The 24,910-nt window shown below is 27.7% G+C and overlaps 1 protein-coding gene and 1 long non-coding RNA gene across 2 annotated transcripts; both read right to left on the bottom strand.

Moving 5' to 3' along the window:
• Window positions 1-319: 319 nt before the first annotated feature.
• Window positions 320-1,207, bottom strand: LOC134831097 (uncharacterized). The gene is made up of 2 exons (XM_063844744.1): window positions 889-1,207; window positions 320-825 (listed from the first exon to the last, which is right to left on the bottom strand). Exons 1-2 carry the CDS (start codon window positions 1,147-1,149, stop codon window positions 334-336), a joined length of 753 nt encoding a protein of 250 aa, XP_063700814.1. The 5' UTR covers window positions 1,150-1,207; the 3' UTR covers window positions 320-333.
• A 9,251-nt stretch (window positions 1,208-10,458) lies between these two features.
• Window positions 10,459-12,566, bottom strand: LOC134832221 (uncharacterized). The gene is made up of 3 exons (XR_010162054.1): window positions 12,480-12,566; window positions 10,637-10,669; window positions 10,459-10,583 (listed from the first exon to the last, which is right to left on the bottom strand). It is a non-coding gene; the product is annotated as an uncharacterized LOC134832221 (long non-coding RNA).
• Window positions 12,567-24,910: the final 12,344 nt, after the last annotated feature.

Here is a 24,910-nt window from a genome sequence, read left to right as displayed (position 1 = left end):
TATTATTTTAAACTGCTAATTTTTTTTTTTGACATTTTTCCGTACACTTTGTAATGTTCAGTCTCCTTAACGAACGAATAATGACGTGAATTTAAATAAAATTTGAGCGTGAATCATTATTTTTCACTTGTATTTGTGAAAGATAAGAAATTATCGCCATTTTTTGTGATTGGATGATTTTAAAAAAGTAACGCCCATTTTTACGATAAAAAAAACATATTTAAGTCATAATTTCTTGTTATTTTTACAAGAAAAATTAATTTTAAAAAATTAAATTTTATAAAAATTTCTCTTATTTTTTATTTTTTTAAATTAAATCTTTAAAAAAAATATTCAAGCTGCATCAGCTACTTTTTTATTTTTCCTCTCAACTTTTCCAAATAATCGTTTTTTCAACTCGTCGCCAAGATCATAATGGAAGCGTCTTAGCTCACTTTCCAAATCGACGGTACTCGCTGCTTCCGTTGTCGTTCGCGGCAGTTGATATCTCACCGGAGGCGCCTCACACACGAAACTTTGTTGTCCCATTTGACTCGTGCTCGGAGCATCGTTCGTCGAAACCATTTGCGGCAACGAATTTTCTCCCGGAAAACCTTCGGGAACTTTCATGTGAGGACGATGATTGTGCAAATTGTGCACGTTGCAATGAAATTGACGATTGCACTCTTCACAAACGAGACGATGGCTCTGTAAAGTGCGTTGTCTTCCGTCGGCAAAAACATACGGAACGTCATAATTGTAAAAATACTGAACTTTACGCGATGGCAAGTCAAAAAGTGAGGGCATTTCATTTGGATGAGCTCGTTGCCAGTTTTGAATCCACATCTAAAAAAAAAAAAATTTTTTTAATAATTTTTTGAAAAATTTTTAAAATTTTTTAAAACTCACGAGATCAATGTGCATCATTTGCAAATGATAATAATAGACCATTTGTTCATTTTCCGAAATTGACGCGTCATTTGGGATAAAAGGGAAGTAAAATTGATTATTGATCACATTTCGGACCGCATATTCGAAATAAGAGCCAGTTCCCGTGGCAAGAGTTGTCAAATCGATATCCGAAGGCGGAGGAGGTCCCGGACGAGTAGTTGACAGACCATTACAAGCCACTCCTGCAATTATCCCTAAAAAAATTAGCAAACACTTCATTTTTTTTAAGTTGACACTCGATAAAAGCCGAAATCAAACTGAATTAAATTTTTTTTTATCCATCAGTTTTTTACCCTTTTTTCGTTATCTTATCAAAATGCATCAATATTCTACAATTTATACGTTAGATTTTGTTGCAATTTTCTTATAAATTTAAATTTCATTAGATATAAGTGCCTAACTTGAAAAAAAAATATAAAAAAGGAACGCATAACTTGTAAGGATGTAACCACAAACAAAACAAAAAAAAAAGCTATCAAAAAGTCTAAAATAAAGCTAACATCGCATCGATTAAAAATATTTTTTTATTTTTTTAGTTAAAAGCTTCAGTTACAAAAAAAACGAAAAAAATTAAATTAAAAAAAAAAAAATAAAAAAATAGCAGTTGCTTAAAAAAAATGCTATGATGAAAAGTTATTTGTAGAAAATAAAAAAAAAATATTGTCAGCTGTCTGTAGGAAAAAAAATGGAAGAAAAGGAAGTAATTTATTGTAAAAACAATGAAAAAATAATATAAAAAAATATAAGACTTTGAGAAGTCGCTACGCATGCATCGTTGAATAATTATAAAAAATAAAATATAAAATAAAATAAAAAAAAATAAAAATTAAAGAGAATTATTCAAGAACTTACTTACAAGAAGAACTTGAAGCATGTAATTGTGTAATATTTTGTGATGATATTGAAAAATTATTGAAGAAAAATACATAAAAGAAATAAACGTTATTGATAAATTTATTGAATAAAAAATATAAAAACCTAAAGTATTGACTTTTCTTTATTATTTTGAGCTCTGAAGTTATTTTTTTTTAAAAGGCAAATTTCTTGTAATTTTTTTTTGTTTTTAAACAAAATTCAATTCAATGAAAGAATTTAATAATATTCCCATAATTTTTATTTTTACGTTTATTTTTTAGGATTTTGAGAACTTTATTAAAGGTCAGTATCCTTTCAAATTATTTTGATAACAGGAATACAAATTTTATTATCTTACATCTTTTTTAGAAAAAAAAATTAATTAATTAATTAAATTTAAAAAAAATAAGAAATTAGTTTTAAAAAAATTAAAAAAATTTTTTTAAATATTGAAAGTTAATATACATAACTTCGAAATTCTGACTTTTAAAACTTTATAATTTTTTTGTAAAATTTTAATTTGCAGAATTATTAATAATTACCTTATAAGATGTTCAAAATTTTTCCTCTTTTGTCAATATGACCTGTAAAAATATAAAATTATATAAATTTTTCATAAAAATAAACAAAAGAAAATATTTTACATCAAAATTCTTATTTAAATTTTTTCAAATTGCAAATTGCAAATTATTCAAAATTATTGTTTTAAACTAAATTAGTAAATAAATTAAAAATTTAAAATGTTAATTTTCGCTAAAAATTAAATTTTCGTATCAAAATTTAATTAAAAATATTTATTTATTTATTTTTTTAATTATTTTATTTTATTCAATTAAATCTTTGTAGGTATTTAGTACATTTTATTTAATTAATTTAAAAAAAAAATCAAAAATTATAAAAATTCAATTTAAATTACTTAAAATTATTTGAAAAAAAAAATTCAAAAATTATGAACATTCAATTTAAATTACGAAAAATATTAAAATTGTCTCAAATGTTTTTAATTAATTTTTTTTCTCAAACAAATAACTAAAAAATATTAAAATAAAAAAGATTCTTGCCTGTAAGATTTTATTTAGTTTTTTATCATTATTTTTAATTTTTACTTATTAATTTATATTTAATTATTTATTTTTTTTATTATTTAATTAATTTTTAATAATGAAACGACTATTTGTTTTCAAATCCATTCATTAACTAAAATTTCAATAATTAGCAATAACGAATTTTCTACATTTATTTCAAAATTTCTCATTTTCATACACCTCCAAGTCAAAAACCTAAATTGAATCAACAAAAGCAACTTTTCTCAATAACAAAATTAATTTTTTGCTTTGGGAAATCCTCCAAACGTCAAATTTAACCTTTTTCACATTTCCTTACTCCTCACGAGTGACTTTTTCCTCTCTCCTCTCTTCCGCTCATTTTTCTCTCAATTTTTTCTGCCGGTTTTTTATGCTCTGAATGTTACAATAAAATTTGCGCGGCACCCACTCAAACAATTTACCGAAGAAGAAAGCAAGCACGCAGCGTATTTAGTGAAGAACATGTTGTCTCATGTCTGCCAAGCATCTCGAGACGCAACATTGTCTTTGATTGATTTTTGTCAGAGAAAAAAAAATCAAACAAAAATTTTTACGACAAAATCAACGAGCTCTGTCATTCATAAATTGTTTGTTTGTACACAAGAATGACGAAAAACGAGAAACGACGACTCACATGTTCGTACATGCTGTTCGATGATGATGATGAGAACGCTATTTAGAATTTCGTTGTTACGTCATGCTCGGGTTTTATCAATTTTTCCCTGTGAAACTTGATGCTTTTGTTGTTTGACGAATTTTTTTCGGGGAAGAAAAAAAAAAGAATTTCTTTAATTACTCGCAAAAAAATTAAGTAAGCGACGATAATCCGTTACGTAACTCGATATAAAAATAAAATTCTCAATAAATATTCATCATTACATAACTTCCATACTCGACGACGACGAACGATGAGCAAACGTTTGGCAATCAAGTATCGCGCTACTAATTTACTGGAGAATGTATGTCATCCACGTCAAACTAGAGGAGCGGTAAACGAATAGTTTTATAGGTGAGTGTCTTCTAACCGCACAGCGACGTTGAAAAGATGATTGATAGAGAATTTCACAATTAGAACAAAAAATAAAAAAAAAATCCTTCGGGTCATTGAACTGTGAACGATCGTCCGATTCATGGAAGGAAAACCTTTAGAAATTTATTTATTCACTGAAACGTGAAGAGTTTTCGTGAAAAGCCGATGAAAAGCGTGAATAGTTGGAACGAGACGCAGGTAAGAGAAATGGAAACAACAAAAATAATAAGAGAGGAAGGAAAATACATGGAAAAATTTGTTATGCTTGAATAGCAGATGTATAAATTTTCCGAGCTCCGAGGGTAACGTTTTCATTACAGGTTGAAAATTGTGGAAAATTTCAGTTTCGCAACTTTTGAACTTAAGAAATTTCTTTAAAAAGGAATTTTTAATCGCATTTGTAAGAAAAAAAAGTATTAATAGGTCACGTGGTTTAAATTTTTCAAAATTTGCACTGGGATAAAATTTTAAAATGTGCATTGGGCTATTTTTGAAATGTTAACTGGGATTAAATGTGAAAAGATGAAAATTATGAAATTTGCATTGGGATTCAATCTTAGAATATAAAATAAGGTTTCTCAATGGTCACGTGGTTAAAAATTATATTTTTTTACTTTTTGTAGCTTTAATTAACTAAAAATATTTTTACTTTAATTTTTGATATTTTTTAATTTCTAATTTTCGCAATTGAAATATGTGAAAAAAAAATTAATCAAAATTAAATTAAATAAAAAAAAAACAATTTAATTAAAAAATAATTTTGAATTTAATTAAATTAATTTTAATTAATTAATTAATTGATCGAAATTTAAATAAATTCGAAAATACTACAAAAAAATTTTAAACTAAAAAATTTCAAATTTCATATCGAAAATTTTATCGAATATTAAAAAAAGCTTTAAAATTAATTTTAAAAGCGCCATCTAACGTCAAAATTAAAATTTGAAATAACTCTAAAATACTGAAAAAAATTTGCAAATTCGGAAAAATAAAATTTTATGTCAAAAAATTTATCAAATATTTGAAATGGCTTCAAAATTATTTTTTTGAAAGCGCCATCTAGCGTATATTTTTTCAAAAAAGCTCAAAATCTTAAAAAATTTCAAAAATTTTAGAAAAAAAAAATTTAAAAAAAAATATTTTTTTATGAAATTAAAACATTTTAACCTTGTAAATTTTCCTTGAATCCTTTTAAGCAATTTCAAGTCACGAAACAATATTTTTTTACAACGAAGGACAAGAAATAAACGCACGAAAAATAACGACTTGTATGAAATGCGGAAAAATACATGACCGTCATGGGAGCATCAATTTCTCGTCGTTTTCTTTGCATTTTTTCCTCATCGCAGAGAAAAAAAAGTTTTTGTTTTATTAACCTTCCTTTACGACTTTTCTTACGAGTTTATTTTAAATTAAATTTCGGTAAAAATAAAAAAAAATAAAAAAAGAAGAAATCAAAGCAATCAATAAAATTACATCGCTCGACATTTTAAGAAAAAACCGACAAGAAGAAAATTTTTTTAATTGAATTCGATTTGTAAATACAACTTTTGGCATGAAACATTTAAAAAGACGTGACATTGTGTTTTGTAAGAGAAAACTTGCGTTTAATTGTTATAATTTTCATCTTGTTAACTTTTCAACGTCAAATTCCTTGAATTCTTGCGCGATTTGTGACAATTATCGGAGAGATGAGGCGTAAAATCATCAAACCACGTTAAAAAAAATTTTTTTAAAATCATCTGAGAGCAATTTTCATCAATTTTTAATCAAGAGACACGCGTGAAGGTCATACATACGATAAGAAATTTCTCAAGCGCGGAAAATCCCCCAAAAGAATTGACACAATTTCTCGTTTTTTTTATAATTCTATTGTTTTCGAGAAATATTTCCTCCTTTTGTTACATAAACTCGCGTGTTTTGTAGTTTTTCACTAAAATGCCGCCACGAGAACAAAGCCGCCACAAAAAATAAATAAATTTATCGCGATTTTCTTTTATTCTCTCGTGTGTTGATTTAATTTATGTGTGACACGATGTGATGTGTTTCACATATTTGATGAAATATTGACATAAAAAAAAGTAGTGGCGTTACATAAGAGGAACGACGACGACGACGACGTGACATTGGAAGCATGAGGTGATTTGTCAGACGGGGGGATCGTCTCTCTCACACTCAATTTTACTACAAAAAAAAAATTTTTTCTTCTAAATTAAATCGAAAAAAATGTTTTGATTTCACTCACATGTTTATTTTTTTCTTACATAATGCTCGAAAAAAAAATATTTTGATGAAAATGCGTGAAAAGCGACAGCAGAAGAACACTTGAAGGTCCAAATGGTGATTTTTCATTCAATATTTTGTGCCACACGTGTCTTCATAAATCTTGTTCAGAAGTGTGCCAAACATTCCGAGAACACTTGGAATAAAAACGTCAATTTATCTTGCATTAATTAGTCCTCGTTGTCTAAACAAAGAATTAAAAAGGGAAAAAAATTCTTTGTGCAAATGTGTTGATGAAAAGCAAATATTTTTATGGTGCTTGAGAAGGTTTTATTTGCAAAGGACTCGTTTCATGTTTTATTTTTGTTGCAAAATCGTGTAATAATGAATATCCGTGACGTACCTGCCCTTTGAGTTGAGCAAGGTAAGTCGTAATTTTAATATCAATTTCCTGTTCCTGTGCATTTAAGTTGCATAGAAATTTATGATGTTCTTGCCTGAAGCTCTTAAGGAAGTAAAATGTTGAAAAGGTTTTTTTTGTAAGAAATTTTGTTGTTTGTTGAAATTTTGTACGTTAAATTTTTGTTAAATTTATTCAAGGTATTAAATTTTTTATGAAAATTTGATTTTTATAAAAAAAAGAAAATTAAAAATATAAAAAAATAATTAAATAAAAATTAAATTTATTTAAAATGTAATTTATTACATTTAGCAATTTTAGAAATTTTTCAATTTTTTTTTTAATTATTTTTATAATTTTTTTTTTATTTTTATAATTAATTAAAAATTATTTATTTAAATTAATTCAAATAACCATTAGTTAATTATTAAAATAATTATTTTAATTAATTTAAATAAATAATTAATTAATATAAGCTCACAAAGTATTATTTTTTATTAGAAAAATAATTTAGAAAAAACTGATTTTAAAATTAAAAAAAAATTAAAATTAAAAAAATATTTTTGTTCAAAAAAATACCCAAAATTTAAATTTCATACCTCCAAGTTTGAAATTTTTTTTAAATTAAATTTCAAAATTAAGTCATAATTAAGATATTCTTTGCAAACTTAATCGACTTAAAATCGCATTTTTGTTCATTTTCTATTTTTTTTTGGACTCTTAAAAATTTTTATTAAATTTCATAATTTTTTAAATAAAAAAAATAACTTTTCTTTAAAAATATAAATTAAATGAAATTAAAAAAATTAATTAATTGTTTCGCCCAAAAAAAATTAAAGAATTTAAATTAAAAAATTAAAGAAAAAATTAAAATTAAATTTTAGTTTAAATTTTTTGAATTTTTGATGAAAGAAATTATTTCATAGAAAAATTTATTTATTTAAAATTTTATTTTGTTTGATTCTTTTACAAAATTTATTCAAAAATTTTCTAAAAAACGAACGTATATTTTGTGATATTTTTTTTACATTTTTTAACCAAATTTAAGCACTTCAGGGAAATCTTCTTCCATAGAAAAAAAAAACTTTTTATATCGAAATCGATAAAAAGTTTAATACAAACACCTTCATCTCATAAGATTTATTTCTTTTTTAAACATAAAACGCTCGATATGCAAACAAAAAAAACTGATAAAGGAACATGACAAGGATAAAATTCCTTTGACTGCTATTGAAAATCCCGAATCATTTTAATACTTTACAATTTTTTTTTGTAAATTCGAAAAAAATGACTCAATATTAGAAGCAAATCATGAAATACTTCACTTTGAACGAATTTAGAACATCGAATAAAATCGAAGAAAAAACGGCTGACGCAACATTCTGAAAATCAATTTTGAACCTTTTTTTAAAAGAAATAATATAAAAAAAAATTATTTAAATATTCCGTAAACGTCTCCAGAAAGTACTAAAAATAAATTTCCATCATCTCCTCCTTTAATGACGATCATCTCTATTATTACATAAGCCCCTGTCATTCGTTCGTGTGACACTCCAGATTTTTTTTTTATGTCCAATTTTTACACGTGTAGAATTTTCTCTGGAACTGTTTATATAATTTTTTATTCCAACGAAACCTCGTAACTATTACAGAATTAAAAAAAAAATTAATGGTTGGAACAAAAAAAAAGTGTTAAGTAAGAATCACGTTGACACCAAATGCCATGTGTTCTTCATGTTTTTTTTTTCTCAAACGGACCCGTTATATAACGTCGCATCGTAAATCTGAAATCGAAGACTCTTTTTTTTGATGGCGGCATATTACTTGATGAATCTGCCACACATAAAATTTATCGGTCATAAAAAAGTCGTTTTATGGATGAAAAATTTTATTTCGACAAAAACAAATGAAGAAATTTGCTACTCGGTTACTTGCAAGGAAATCCATTAATAACAATCGTCTCTATAAATAGTTTGACGTTACTAATAACCCGTCCTCATCGCATCGTTCGCAAGAACAATAAAATTCGTAAAATGAAAAATGTGTAATAAAGTGAAATTTTAATGAGACACGCTCCTAATTATATTGTCTCATTTTCTGTTACATAATGCGCCATAAAAAATTGTTGAAAAACAATTTAGATTGTCAGAAATTGATTTCTGATGTTTTTTTCCCCCTGAAGAGTAATTTATTTCGATAGAAAGATAAGAAATTTATTTTTCCATGTGTTACATTCCCACGCAGAAACGGTCCAGTTGGGAAATTTCTCATTATTAAGACAATTGACTTTGTTAAGGAAAAAAAAAATTAGTTTAGTTCCTCAAAAAAAATTTGGTGAATGTGGAAAATCTGTTGCGTCATACAATTCCCGCTGCTATACTACCGAGACACGCGTTCTCGTGTTTTTCCTTTCGAATGTACAGAAAATGAGTGACTTGCTCTCCCATTTTCTCTCGCACAACTTGTTAGAATGAGTAGTTCCGTACAGAAGAAAAGGTCGTAGAAGAAAATTGAGTCATTCATTAAGTGTGCATTTATTTATTTATCTGGCGATGATTAATATGTGAACACGACAGGGGACTACGTGATCAAAAAAACGCATCATCATTTACGTTCGTCATTGAGGAGACAAATTTTTGTGACAGTTCGTTATGACAATTGCGTCATGGCAAAAGAAAATCCCTCATCCTTCATAAAAAATTAAAAAAAAATGACCTTCCACGTGTTTGTCGCTAATGCCCGCCCGCTAGTCATCCCCCTTGACAGACAATTTTTTTTTGTCGCCGGATGATTGATTAGAATATGACAAAACATGTGTGTGCAAAAAATAGAACAAAAACAAAAAAAATGGGACACACACTTTTCACGCGCCGCCCGCCGTCGTATCGTTTGTCGACAGATGTTCGAAGTAAATACGACAGGAAAATGTTTTTTGACCTGATTTCGGGTGATTTTTCGTGTCAAGTCTTTCTTTGTGTGTCAACGTGGAGACGGATGATGGTTTGTTAGAGTTGATTCGCGTCGCCCCAATGATGAAATTTAATTGAATTAGAGAGAAAATTATAGCGTTAATTTAAATTTGATCTCCGTTCCCTTTTTGTACGAAGTGTGCTACTTTGTTCTGTGTCACCGTTTTGTCGCAAATTTCTTCCAGATTGAAATTAATTTATGTTCGTCGTGTCTCGTTGTTCGTCCTCTGTCAACTTGAAACTGATTTTTTTTGTGTTTTATTGAAACATCTTGTCGTTGTCTTGTCGATAAAAAGATGAAAAATAAGGCAAATCAGAATTAATTTAAAGTTTCTATGTGAGGTTTGACTAAAGCGCATTTTGGTTCATTCTCTATTAAAATTCGTTTTCTAATGAAAACTGAAGTAAAAAATTTTTAGGAAAGTCAGATATCAAGAAACCACAAAACAAAATATTTCTGTCAAAGTTATGTTAACTATTCCTTGAGGAGAATATTTTTGGTTATAACTGTGGTAAAAACAGAGCAAAAGTTAATCGAAATTTCATTTTCTGTGACATTTTGTATTAAGTTTGTCCAATCTGATATACATTTGGGTATGAATCTGACCAAATACGACTAACTAATGATAATGTTTGGAGTAGTTTACGAACTACTTGTTAAGTAATTATCAGAATACTTCAATCTAACGAAATTCTTCTTGCAGATTTGTTTTTTGCTTGTAACTTATTAAAGGATTACTTTTCTCTTTAAGAGTCTTCCGAGTGTATTTCATTTTCTCTTCAATGATTTTTATCTTTTCCTTATCCATTTTGTCCTTATTCATTTTTTTCCTTCATCAGATCAGTTCGTTCATATAGTTTCTGGTTTTGTATTCAATCAAGCTTATCAATGGCAGCATGGATTTGACAAGATCATTGCAGTAGTAAATTATAAATAAGTGACTTGGTTAAAACAGGAATTAATAGAAGTCTTCAGCTAGTAAAGGCACTCCAAATCATTATTCGAGCTTATCCTTATTAAGTCATCAATATCTCATCTATGGTCATCTGGGTAGGTCTTGCTTTAATTTTAAGAATACTTCAACAGGAATCTGAAAAAAAATAATAATATTTATTATTTTACTCCAATAATTTTCATACTTACCTTTGCTGTTTTGAGAAGTTTCCAAAAATTCCTCTGAAATATTTGAAATTTTTTTCTTAAAATTTTTTTAATAAATTTATAACCGCTAAATTTCTTAAGAGCCTCAGACAGACTTCAAAACTGTCAAAATTCAAATTTTTCATAAAAATTCTTAAAATATTTTTTTATAAAAATCCTATCGTATCTGAAGTGTGAAGAATCGACACAAAAAAATTGAACGTGAGTCGAATTGAAGAAGAAAAAAAAATCAAACTCCTGCAAGTGGATTTGAAAGTTGATTTATATTTAAACAAATCGTCTTTCTACGTTCTTCTGACAAAACTAATACGCAACCTTGACAAGTTGACATCAACCCATATAAATAATAAAAACTCACCAAAATCCCCTGAATCCATTTTAATTCCCAATGATTGTTTAAGTCTTGTGATACTTTTAGATGTAGGTCCATTAAAGCATTGGTTTCCTTTAAATCGGATAGAAATCCAGGTCAAAAGACTCCCATTCATTTCTTTTGATGACGAGCCATCAATCAAACTAAATGAATATGCATCATGATTTATTCAATTTTCCAGCTGCAGTGACAACTGAGAGATGGATAATAATAAAATAAGAGGGAGGCAGATTAAATTTTGCTTCCCAGAACGAGCATTAGTTTATTTATTTATTTTTTGTGCCTCTTGGCAACAGACGTTCGAAACATTCCAAATGAGCTTATAAAGTGATACTTAAAATTTTGTGCTGTGCATTTAATAAGTACCGAAGAGATAAATTTTCGAGCACGAAGAAGACGAAGAATCGGAGATGAAGTGAAAATATTGTTTTTGGCATGCACTCAAAATGCATCGAAATGAGGATGAAATTCAAAGCAAACAATGACGAAATATTTCCCCATGTTTGTTCAATTCTCTTTGTTTGATTTTCTGTTTATTTAGACAAACGACGCGCGTTGAGAGGGTAAATTTTTGCCGATTTTGTGGGCTGCCTCTGTGATGTGGCCTTGTGTCGTGTCGAATGCGTTGTCATTGTCACATACTTTGTTCATTAGTGCGCCTCGCATGGCGACGGGACGCAACCACCCGTAATGCGTGCTAATTGTATCACGTTTCGACGATAATATTAATTCTATTAACAATCTGCCGTGTGACGAGCGAGCAAATGTTTGTCCGAGAATTGTTCATAAAGTAATAATTTGTTTCAATTCTTTCATGGAATGAACTTAAAACTATTTTTTTGTTTTAAAAAATACTTTAGGTTACCTAACAATTTCAATTTAAAAATAAATTTTTAATCTTAAGACCTTTTTTCTTCTTTCTCGTTTAAAAATTGCAAAAAAAAAATTTTTAAAAAATTAAAAAAAAATATTTTTAAAATTTTTTTAAATTTTTGCTCAGAAAGGTGCTTAAAAAAATTCTAAAAATTTAAAATAATTTTTTTTTAAATTAAATTGAAATTATTTCTTGTTTATTATTAATTTTTTAAATTTTTTAATTTAAATTAAATTTTATTAAATTAAATAAATTAATTAAATTAAATAAATTAATTAAATTAAATTAATTAATTAAATTTCAATTTAATTTTTTAATTTAATTCACTTTAATTATTTAACTTTTTTTTTTAGATTAAATTAAAATAAATTAAAATCTTCAATGAATTTAAAAAAAATTAAATTAATTTATTTCTCAATTAATTAATTAATTATAATTAATTTAGAAATTAATTAATTAATTATTTTTTTAAATGACAAGTCGTCTCCATTTCATAACCGCATTTTTTCTACGAAATGCGGTAAAGCCGTATAAAGAAAAGTTGGTCTTTTGACCACAGAAAACTTTTAATAACTCACCAATAACTTTTTTTGTTGTTGTTTGAACAAAATGAGGTAAACATGCGGCGGTAGGTCGTCCAATGAATTTTAATTTCCCCATCAATTTCCGCCTGTGAACTGATTATGAACTGGAAAATATTGTTTCAATCGACACCCGATATGTACATCTTCGTTCATGCACACAAATTGGCTGATGATGATAAAAATAACGACGAAGTTGTGTAACGATTTTTTTTGTGCTGCTGCATAGCCCCGTGTGTGTTGCGTTCTAAGTCATTGTCAGACAATAACAAATTTATTTTTTTTTGCTTCTCTCTTGTAATAAATACGTAAACGTGAGCAATAATCCACGTGCGAGAATTGTAAATTGTTACATGAATATTCATAAGTCGTTTATATTGTTGCGTTGTGCTATTTTATTGTCTTTGTGTAGCAGTACTTGGTGCAGTCGCTTTGGATGTAATCACTTTGTAACAAAAGTTACGCGATGACTTTTTGTGATCAAAGTTTCAAATTGCGAAAATTTAAATTGGCTTGATGATTCTCGAAAAGAAGGTATGGAACAGATAGAGGTCACAAAATTGTGTTGATGGCTTTTGCATGACATGTCATGTGAGATTGTGTGTGTGTTTGACATGAGAATGCTTAACGGAATGGAAATTTTGTTGTTTTTCGGAAGAGAAATGGCATTATCGTGTTTCAGATTGTTATCGCATTTTAGAATTTGAAGGTTATGACCTTCTGTGAGAGACAGAATTTTGTCAGTTCGAAGTATTTGTAATGCAAAGGGATCGATTACAATTTAATGTAGCTGAAAGGTATTACATTTCATTGAGGTTTATTTAATGGGTGAGTCTATTTCGAAATTTTAACAACAAAAAAAAAAAAGTTAAAAGGTGTGAAAATTTTTATCTTTTTCAGCTTAATAAATTTTTTACTTCTTTTCTTTGTTCAATAAAATTTTATTTTTTATTTAAAGCATTTTTGAAATAAGTTGAAAATGAAACTATTTGGAAAAATTTATTAATTTTTAATTAAAATTATTTTTTTTTATTTAAATAAACTTCAAGAAAAATTCGAAAATATAAAATTTGTGAATTATAAGAATTTGAGATATGGAACGAATTGAAAATGAAACGTCATAAAGTTGAGCTGAGTTAAGTTGAATGAAGTTAAATTAAAAGTTAAAATAACGAAATTTGAGATTTTAGTAGAAATATTTAGCAAAAATTTGTTGAAACATAAGCTAAATGATAAATGAGTTGAAAAAAATAATTTGAAACTAAAACTGATGGAAAATGGAACTGTTCGAAATGTTTAAACGTAAATAAAAGCCTTATACAATTGTGTTTTCTTTGACTTTGAACATCTAAAAATCCATTATTAGCAACTTAAAATGAAATATTGTTAAATCTTTTGAAATTTCTTGAAAATGAGACAAAAATTCGTATTGTGAAATGAATGGAAAATGGAACAAAGATATAACAATTGAACAATTGAAAAGTGTTTTTGAACCTTTGAAAATGGAACATCAGGAAAATGGCTATTTTAAAGTAACTTGAAATGTAAAAAACAACTTTAAATAATTTTTTTTTAAAATTGAAAATGAAACAAAAATTCGTATTATGGAATGAATTGAAAATGAAATTATTATTAAATTTTGAATTTCTTTTAGAAAACTTTAAAGAAAATAAGGAAAAATGAAAAATTGTAATTCAAAAAATTGCTTTTAAATTCATCTAAAGGGAAAATTTGTACTTAAATTCTACTTCGTAACAATAAATTTTCCTCACAGTAAAATGTAAAATTTAATTCTCATCAAAAATAAATTAACTCTGACACTTTTTTAATAGACAGACGACACATTTTCGGAAGAAAATTCGGGTAAGCAGCATCTCTCTGCTAATGTTGATGATGATTTCATCCCAAATTATCATAATTCACAAAAACATGTTTCGACGCCCACAACGAAAAAAGAAACATGTAATAATTTTGCATGGAATTATGACAAATTGATCCACAGCGAACAACTGTTTCCAACATATCCAGATTACGAGAACTGTGATCTAACAATTGTGTGAGGCAATGAAAAAAATAAACTAACTCCCGTACCTAACCTACGAGTAATAATAATCTATAAGTAAAATTATGTAAGAACAAATCAAATAACGCATGCCACACATATACAAAGCAAATAAGCGCCGAGATATCATGTACTTATAAAATACGAAATAAAATTAAAATAAAGTACACACATTTTTATACGCGGTGACCGAGCGCTGTGTGGAGTACGACTAAAAGCTGATTATGAAACATTGTATCTTTCCATGCGACTGGAGTTTACTTTACTTTTGTGCTCTGAACAATTGTCTAATTTTTGCGTGCAAATCTTACGTTCTTACATAATTTCGAAGAAAAACGGTAATTTTTCAATCTTGAGAAATTATTTGTAAGAGAATGTTCTATCGTCGTTGTAACATTGTAAACAATCGTCGTCGTCGTAATAAATATCGTTATGTAAGAGTCAATAAGGGCGCGAGTAATTTGCGCGCCAAAATAAACAACCAGGCGTCTCCATCGTTTGCAGTTTCATAAATCACCGCACATATTTCCTAATAAATGTTTAGTTTACTGCTTTAATTGTCGCGCCGGCACGTTTTGTGCGTACCTCGCATGTAGCTCTATGGCGGCATGTAATTTATATGAAACAACAAAATGAATTGCATTATGCTTTTAAGCTACTCTCCTGCCTGCGTTGCTGTTCCATTTCTCATTACACTGCGGTTTCGGTTATCGAGGTTGCTCGTTATGCAGTCAAATGGCATAGTTTTCGCCTCTTTTTTTATATAACGGCTTTATTTATTATTTTATTATTTATTAACGCAGCGATATGAGTAATAATCTCTAAGCTCAAATGTGAGAGAGAAGCAGATGATGTCGTCATCGGGCAATTAATTATTGAAGGCACGTTAAATGGCGCAAGACTCCCTTATTTTGATAAATAATCGTTGGTTGAGTCGACGACGTTTGCTCGCAATGATGAATGAAATTGTTTTATTGTCTCCAAGTCATTTCAGATGAATAATTATAATCGTGTCCGTTTCATATTCATGAAGATGTCTTAATTCTTAAATGTGTCATTATGAGGTTTTGTGAGAAAATTGAACATTATTATTTTATTAAAATTAAAAAAAAAAATGGGGAAAAAATTAAAATAATAAATTTATTCAAATTAATGAAGTTTATTAATTTTAATAATTGCAAAAAAAATTTAATTCACTAAATTAAAATAATTTAATTTTATTAATAAAAAAAATAAATTAAAATTTAATAAATTAAATTATTTAATTTTAAATAATTTTATTAATTTTAATTATTTAATTTTAAATTATTATTTTAATTTAATTTTTTTTTAAAGTTTAAAAAAAAGTTTTAAAATTAAATAATTTTTTAAATAAAATATCTTAAATTTATTTTTTTTCTAAATTACAAATTTAAAAAAAATCATCAATAATATTTGTAATTTTTCAAAAAATTTTCAAAAAAAAAAATTGTTTAAAAGTAAGATATAATTTTTTTAAACTAAAATTTATTATTTTTATTAAATTTATAATTTTAATAATATCTTAAATTAAAAAAAAATATTAAAATTTTGAGAATTTTATTTTATTAATTTTAATATTTCAAATTAAATTATTTATTTAAATATTTTATTTTTATTTTGAAAAAATTGAATTAAAAATTATTTCATTTTAATGTTTATTTAAATAAAAATTTAAAAAAATTAATAAAAAATTTAAATAAAATAATAAATATAAAAATTTGAAAATAAATAATAAAAAAATTTTAAAAAAATAATTAATAAAAAAATTTAAAAAAAAATTAATGAAAAAAAAAATAATTGATTAATTAATTTAAGAATAAAATAAAAATTTTAAAATATTTTTTTTAATTAGATTTTTTAAATTTAATTTAAAATAAATTTACTTTTTTTCAATTAAAAAAAAACTATAAATTTTTTAACATACATGTTAATGAAAAAAATTTGTCAAATTTTTTCACAAAACCATTAATTTTGATAGACATGACACAGAAGAATTCATCATCTCTAAAACATTTATAACTTAATCCAAACGCATCATCGTGCGTAGGTTGCCATTACGACTCGACACAGTTAAGAATTGTTCTTGTCCCATAACAAGCTGTCTCGACTCGCGTCAAGTTATTCAATTGTTTTGAGAAGAAAAAAAAATACTTTTTAATTTATTTTTATGACAATTACAAGTACAAAAGTTTAAATGTCGTGCATTCATCATTCAACATTATTTGCATCGACAAAAATAAACCTTAAAAAAAATGAAATAAAAATAATAAAATTACAACATGATGCAAAAATATTATTACACCGCGCCGAACCGTATGCTGAACTTATACTTAAAAACTCATACAAAACGTAACGTGCAATTCACAAATAAATATACTGACTCGTATATATGTATAAATGTCGTCGTTGTGTAACAAAATATTGCGAGAATAAATGTTTACATAACAATTGCCTTGCTTTGTTATTAACTACAAAACAAAAAAAAATTTAGTACATTTTGCTAAACAACGAAGATCATCCGATACAAAAATGCCGAAAAATAATTAAAATTAAACCCCGTCCTAATTATTTTATAATATTCGCATAAAAATTTTTTTTTTTTTAAATTTTAGTTTCGCATCGAATTTAAAATTCAAAAAGGGAATTGAATTTAAAAAATTCGTTAGTTTTTTTTCTCAACTTTGATTTGGGGAAGTCAATCACGTTGCCATTGCGCGATTTATCACGTTGAACGGATATTTTTTACATAAGCAGCAAATGTTCTCGAAACAGAATTAACAACGCTACTTTGTGGATTGAGTAACAAAAATCATCGTTAGCTTTTTCTCTCCATGCCGAACGAACGGGCGTTATATAATAGCAAGAGCGACGACAATGTTTACGACGACGACAACGATTCAATTTACTTTTGAGGAATTGATTACGGAATTAGAGAAAATTCGTATCGGATATCTACTTTGTAATTGACATTGACAATTTTCGGGGGGCATTTTAGTGGTTTCATGATGGAAAATTTGATAGTTGATGGAAAAACGTGATTTGTTGGACTTGGTATCGGTAATGAACAGTTTTAAGAGCTATTGATAGTTTGGGGTATTAAAATTTTGGTATTTATGATCCTTTTATGTGGAAAGAGACATTTAATGAGAAGTCAAATAGCTTTTTGTTTCAGAAAATGTTGGAGATTTACGATCAAATGTATGTCGATTCGAATCAAACGTGACCTGACATGTTCATATAATGATGATGACTTGACAGAATTTGAAACTAACGGTACCTTACGGATTGAAAAAGGGATGATAGAATCCTTTAAGGGACATTTTTTGGACAAGGAGTTTATCGAAGCCCTTAAGGGATCACTTTAAGTTCTTAAGAGGTCAACTTAGCCCTTAAAATATGACCTTGAGGGATCAAGTTGACCTCTAAATTGATTCCTTAGGGCTAAATTGACCTCTTAAGAACTTAAAGTGATCCTTAAGACTTAGTTAAGGGCTTCGATTAAATCCTTGTCCAAAATAAAATGACCCTTAAGGGGATAGTATCATCCCTTTTTAATTCGTAAGGCATATCTTACTTTATAAAGATGCCCCATTTTATGAGTTTCATCAACTGTTTACTACTTTCAAGGCATTTTTATTTCTTTTTGAAGGAAGAAATCTGTCAAATCATGTGAATTCATTTGTACCATGCAAATCTCCAAGAAGAACTAAAGAGTTACTTAATATGAATGTCAAACAAATCAGAGTGATTCCTGCTTTCCCTTTAACCTCTTTGAAGATCATTGAAGGATCTCTTAACAAAATGATTTTGAGATCAAAATGAGGATCATCTCTGAATGCTTAAGAATTGCTTTAAAGCAGAAGAAACATTTGTACCATGCAAATCTCCAAAAAGAACTAAAGAGTTACTTAATATGAATGTCAAACAAATCAGAGTGAAAGCTGCTTTCCTTTCGAGCTTATCGAAGGCTTAACAAAAAGATGGAATAAAGAAGATCAGCTGAATGCATATTTTCCTTTGAAGCAGAAGAAACATCAGAACATATCCTTTGCCCGTAGAGTAAAGTAGAATGTTGATTTTTGAAACTAACCTATGGGCGAAAAAAGGGGTGAAATTAACCCCTTAAGAGGTCAAATTAACCCTTTAAGAGATAAATTAACCCCTTAAGAGGTAAATTTGACCGCTTTAGAGGTCAATTTATCTCTTAAGGGGTTAATTTGACCTCCTAAAGGGTTAATTTCACCCCTTTTTCGCCCACAGGGTACCGAAGAATTGATCCTATTGAATTCTTTCAGTTTTCACAAAAGAAAATTTTTTGTTCTCAATTCTTTTTAATCAAAACAGCTCATCAATTTGGGTTTAAAACTTAAAAGCCCTGAAAAAAATCTTTAAATAAAATCTTTTCTAAAAATGACTAATTCCTTACCGCATAACATCACTTTAACAATCTGCATATAACCTACAGTTATTAAAGGTCTGTCAACTCCTACATGCCACGTAATTTCGTAACTCCCTTTCTAAATAGTCAAATGCATAACTAACAGTGGCGACTGTTACCTGAAATGAAAGAAAAAAAATTATGGCAAAAATATATAACAGATAGAAATAAATAACTTGCATAGAATTGATTAATCGTGCAATATTGCAACTCTCGACGACTTACGAGAAAAATTACTCAATAAGTTAGAGCAATATTATGCACGTTATTTTTTCCATTTCTTTTCGCCGCAACTTTTTTTCTGTCTCCAAGACAATCATTTCTGACAATAAAAGAAATTCTCTCCCTTTTTCTTGGTAATATTTTTATGATTAACTGAATGAAGCCTCGTGTCTCGCGTTCGTAATAAGCGCCATATACCGCACAAAAATAAAATAATAATCACATAATATAAATTACTTAATTTCTCGTTCACATAATGCTCCGTGTAGGTACACGCGGTGTCGTTCAAGTGCGTTGAATGTGGGATTGTTACACAGATGTTGTACGATTGCGGCAATGCACAAGTTATGTTGCTTGCCGAGATTTTCGTTTCGAAGATTTTTTTTGGGTGAATTTTGTGTTTTATTTAATAATAATAAAGTAACATGTAATCGTGTTTAATTGTCAAATAAATGGTCTGAATAATGTTGCGTTGTGAGATGATGATGATGATGCGTCTGTTAGATAATAATGCTTACATTGGATGATGGATTGGTGTGATAAGTGTGAAAAGGGTTGGTTAGTGGTTTTTTGAAGTAATTTTGAAATGGTTTGTGGGTTATGAAGGTTTCTTGAATATACGTTGAAAGATGATTTTCATGTCTCGTGAAGAGTTTTTAGCTCATTTAACTCATTTTCAGTATTTTCTTTAAAAAAATCCATATTTAGCATTCAAATTGTTTATAAAGCTTCATGAATCACATCAATCGATACCTATCAGCATTTCATCGAAAAATAAATGGCATGAGATTTTTTGATGGTTTTGTGTTAGTTAGGCCTAAAGTAGTCGAAAAAACCTAAATTTAAAATTCTGGAACGAGCTTTTGAGATTTTAGACATTTTTTAGTGCATTTGGGTATATTTAAGTACCTCTTTGACATACCCGATCTCACTGAAAATACAAAAAGACTTTGAGCTAGAGAATAATTTCAACTGAAAATACAAAAAAACAAAATTTGAAATTAAAATTTTTATGATTTTTTTGATAAAAATTTGCTAATTTTAACTTTATTAATTTATATATATTTTTTTTAAATTTTAAAATTTTTTAATTAAAATGTAAATTCTTATGGAAAAAGATAATCCGTTTTTTTGCTTTTGAAAATTCGTTTTTTTAACGAAATTTCAAAATTTTTAAAAAAAAAATTTTGAGAATGAATTATTTTAATGAAATTAAAATTTTTTTTTTATGAAAAACAATTTTTTTTCTAAATAATAAAAATTTGCTAATTTTACCTACCGAGAAGATAATTAATGTTCAAAATTAATTTATATATTTTTTTATATTTATTAAATTAAATTAAATTAAATTAGTTAAATAATTAAATTTAATTAAAAATAATTATATTTAAAAAAATAATTTTATTGAGAATCAATTAAAATTAAATAATGAATAAAAAATTTAAAAAAAATTTTTTTTACCTCTTTAAGAATTCTTGAAAGTTTTAAAGTTAATTCTTTTAATTTTTGGGCTTTAGTAAGTTCAAAAGATATCAATTTTAAGTAACTTTAAATCACTACTTACCAATTTTTTACATAAAAGTCCTTTTAAACTAAAATATGTCTCTTGAAAGTTCATTAAGTATCTGAAAAAAATTGAAAAAAAATTAATTGAAAAAATTTAAGCTCTGAAGTAATCTAAAATATGCTCACCTGAGGTCGAAAAATTTATAATTTTGGGCTTTTTTGCATTAAATGCATCCTTAAAGAGTTCCTTGAAAATTTTTCTTAGGGCCCTTAAGTTGCTTTGAAGTTCATTTCATGTCCTGAAAGTCTCCAAAAGACATCAAAAAGTGCATTTTTGTCATTTTCAGATCACTTTCATCCCTAAAGTATTGCATGAACCCCCAAAATTGGTAACATTTACTCCACAACTTGTCACACTAACCCGCATTCAACTCCATAACCAACATAATGTAGGTAAATACCGCGAACGAGAGAAAAAACTGCAATGATACAACCAACCCATAAAACGAGGCAATTCGTCTACGTAACCCCTTCTTACACACTCACCTCAAAATAAACTCAAAACCATACAAATAAAAAAAAAAGTTTTTGTGTATATTGCTTATTTTTTTTTTCTTTTTTTAAAGTTGTCCGACTGGTTGTTCGTACGATGGTAGTAAATAGCTCCGTTCGTACTCGAGTATTGTGTTACATAAAATCATTTGGGTCACGGTCAAACCGTTTGTTGTGCAGTCAGGTAAAGCATGTCTGGCGCTCTTTTTTTCTGCTGCTGCTGCTTTTATTTATAAAACTACATAATTTTCGAACAACAGTTTATTTTTTGATCGAGAGCTGTTGTTGTTAGCGTAACATGACGCGTCGTAAGTCCCATTGTTGTCGCATTCAGGCCAAAAAAAAATTATTTCACGTTCATATCGCTTTATGAAAGACTCATGAGATGCAATTTAAACTTAAAATTTTTGAATAAAACGTGTTTCTGCTCGTGCATGGCTTTTATTTATTTTTTCGGTTACAACAACAACAATAAGACGATTGCGAAAAAATGTTTGAAATTTGCATAAGAATTAGGTGATTATTAAAAAAAAATGTTGCATTTGTTCGTTCGGTGCAAGGAAAAAAAAAACAAAGACAATCGCATTAAAAAAATTTTTTCGTTGTAATTTTATTTTTTTTTTGCGAAAATCAAACACAAAAACGACGCAAGTAACAATTCAATTTATTTAGGTTTTTAGTACGAATTACTGATTTCTCAATAGTATTTAATGAATTTATTTGCGAAAAAACGAACGCGCGACGACAAAATGAATTTTACATGGATTTTGAAATGAAAATTGAAATAAAATTAAATGAATAAGTGAAACATAAAGTTTGCACTCAAAGACAGTTGAAGAGATTTTTTTCGTGTGACCCAGTTAATCCCACATCGCAACGTGCAGCGAGTAAAAAGTGCAGTAAATTGCAAAAAAAAAAGTAAAGTAGTCGTTGTAGCATTAAATATTAACTGAATTTTTTTTCTGTATAGTTATTGCAAAAATTTACTGTGTTCTACTTTCAATATTTATACTTACTTTTTTTGTGTGTTGCCACTGTTGTTGTTGCACACGACGTTCGTTGTTGAAATTGAATTGAGGCAAGAGGTTGCAAACTTTATTGTTGTATAAGTTTTTTTTTCGTGTGTGATATATTGGAAGATGGTTGATGATGATGATGATTGCATGTCAAGGATTTAATAATGACATAATGGAGAAAAAATTATTCAATTTTTGTTTTTTGCGCTTTTATGTTTTGTTGGCGTGTTTTTTTTATAAAAGAAAGATTTTGGCATTCAAAAAGAAATTTTTATAAAAAAAAAGGAAAACCCTCAAGAAGAAATTTTAAGACCTCAAGAAGAAATTTTAAGACCTCAAGAAGAAACTTTCAGACCTCAAGAGAAAATTTAAAGACCTCAAGAAGAAATTTTAAGACCTCAAGAAGAAACTTCAAGACCTTAAGAGGAAATTTTAAGACCTCAAGAAGAAATTTTAAGACCTCAAGAAGAAATTTTAAGACCTCAAGAAAAAATTTGAGACCTCAAGAAGAAATTTTAAGACCTCAAGAAGAAACTTTAAAGCTTCAAGAAGAAATTTTAAGACCTCAAGAAAAAATTTTAAGACCTCAAGAAGAAATTTTAAGACCTCAAGAAGAAATTTTAAAACTTCAAGAAGAAATTTTAAGACCTCAAGAAAAATTTTAAGACCTCAAGAAGAAACTTTAAGACCTCAAGAAAAATTTTAAGACCTCAAGAAGAAATTTGAAGACCTCAAGAAGAAACTTCAAGACCTCAAGAGGAAATTTTAAGACCTCAAGAAGAAATTTTAAGACCTCAAGTAAAAACTTGAAAACCTAAAGAAGAAATTTTAAGACCTCAAGAAGAAACTTTCAGACCTCAAGAGAAAATTTAAAGACCTCAAGAAAGAACTTAGAAGACCTCAAAAAACATTTTAAGACCTCAAAAAAAATTTTAAGACCTCAAGAAGAAACTTTAAGACCTCAAGAATAGATTTTAAAAAAATCTGGAAAAAAATTTCTGACCTTCAATTTAATTCCTCGAAGAAAAATTCAAACAAATTCCCCTGAATCGATTCTCAGCAGATTTTTCTTGTTGTTTCTTAGAAACAAGCCGAGATAAACTTCAAATAACAACCAAACATTTTCTCATTATTTCCCGTTGTAAAAATATTTATCTTTTCACAAAATTCTTCTGCACGAGCAACAATCGTTTGTCTTTTGAATAATATTTGAATTAATATTAATTTTCCCCGTCATATCTTTCATCTTTGAACAAGTAGACCCTCAAAAATTAGACATTAACAAAGCATTGCCCAGAAAATACGAAATTTATCGACAGTCACTTGTTCTGTAACGAAAATACTTAATCATAGTAACTGACAACAGAATTTTGTTTACTTCGATAGAGAGCGAGAAACGAGGCGAGGAGAAGAAAGACGATGAAAAATGTTATTATTAATAATAAGCTTGTGCTTATGGATGCTGGAGCAATGACCGTATATCAAATAAATTATTTTATTATTCAAACAAAAATCGTTCTGATACAATTTTTATGCGTTTCTGGAAGATTTCATTTGTGGATTTTTAACGATTTCACTGTCTGGAATTACGAAAATCTCATAATAAAAAAAGCGCTTTTATCTCGGATTCGCGAATCTCTCGTCTATGGGTGTAGAACGGCGATAATAAAAATAAATATGAAGCGTAAATATTGTTCGGGTGCTGCTGCTGTTGTTCACATGACGATGATGATGTCGCTACCATGTATGGAACAAATTACGCCAAATATTGAGGTTTGCCAGGGAACCGCAACAAAAGTGTAAGTATATATGAGAATATTTCATATCCGGTGCTGCTTGTAAATTCATAAGCGAGAAAAACGAACGCACGTAAATTATAATGAAAGGATTTGATTCTTGTTTCCTATAATTTTACCGCATATTTTATGGATGTGAAAGTAAAAGGGATGTGAAAAAAGGGCAAAAAGGGGTTAATTTGATGATATTATTTGCTTTCGATGCGATACCAGCTGGCGATGGCTCTTTGTTGTATAACAACAGTATACAGAAGCCATAGCTTAACTCCAACAGCTGCCATTGAAAAGCACCTGCTGTTTTTACTTCTGACGACAATAAAGCGAGAGAAAAAAATAAGCGAAAAAATGTTCCAAAAAAACACAACGACGACGACGACTCAGCAGATTCGCAAATAATAATAACGACGACTGACTGACAAAAAATGACATTGGAAAGGTTATTTTATATCTGAGGGCATTGTCTTTTGCATTAACACCTCTATCTCGGCAGTGTATATACTTGTGATGGCTTGTTAAGTATAACGTTCGACATAGCGATAGATGTAATCACGACAAAATGAAATTATTTTATTATTAGCGATAACAATGCGCGCGGACGATTCTTAATAATGCATTAAACTTTTATTTTGTATTTTTTTCTCATTCACGGATTGTCTGAAGGCAAGAGTGTCTGATAAAGTTATCAAACCACAATAAAAATAAGTGAGAAAAGACTCGACCATGCAAGGAGCTGAAAGAAATTATGTGAGCGCATTTTGGATAAAAGTAAATCAAATTTATTTGAGGTTTTGAATCGATAAATAATTCAGAGCAGA

The sequence above is a fragment of the Culicoides brevitarsis genome, chromosome 2, assembly GCF_036172545.1.
Source record: "Culicoides brevitarsis isolate CSIRO-B50_1 chromosome 2, AGI_CSIRO_Cbre_v1, whole genome shotgun sequence".
Taxonomy (NCBI): domain Eukaryota; kingdom Metazoa; phylum Arthropoda; class Insecta; order Diptera; family Ceratopogonidae; genus Culicoides; species Culicoides brevitarsis.
This window is presented reverse-complemented; position numbering and strand designations above follow the sequence as displayed.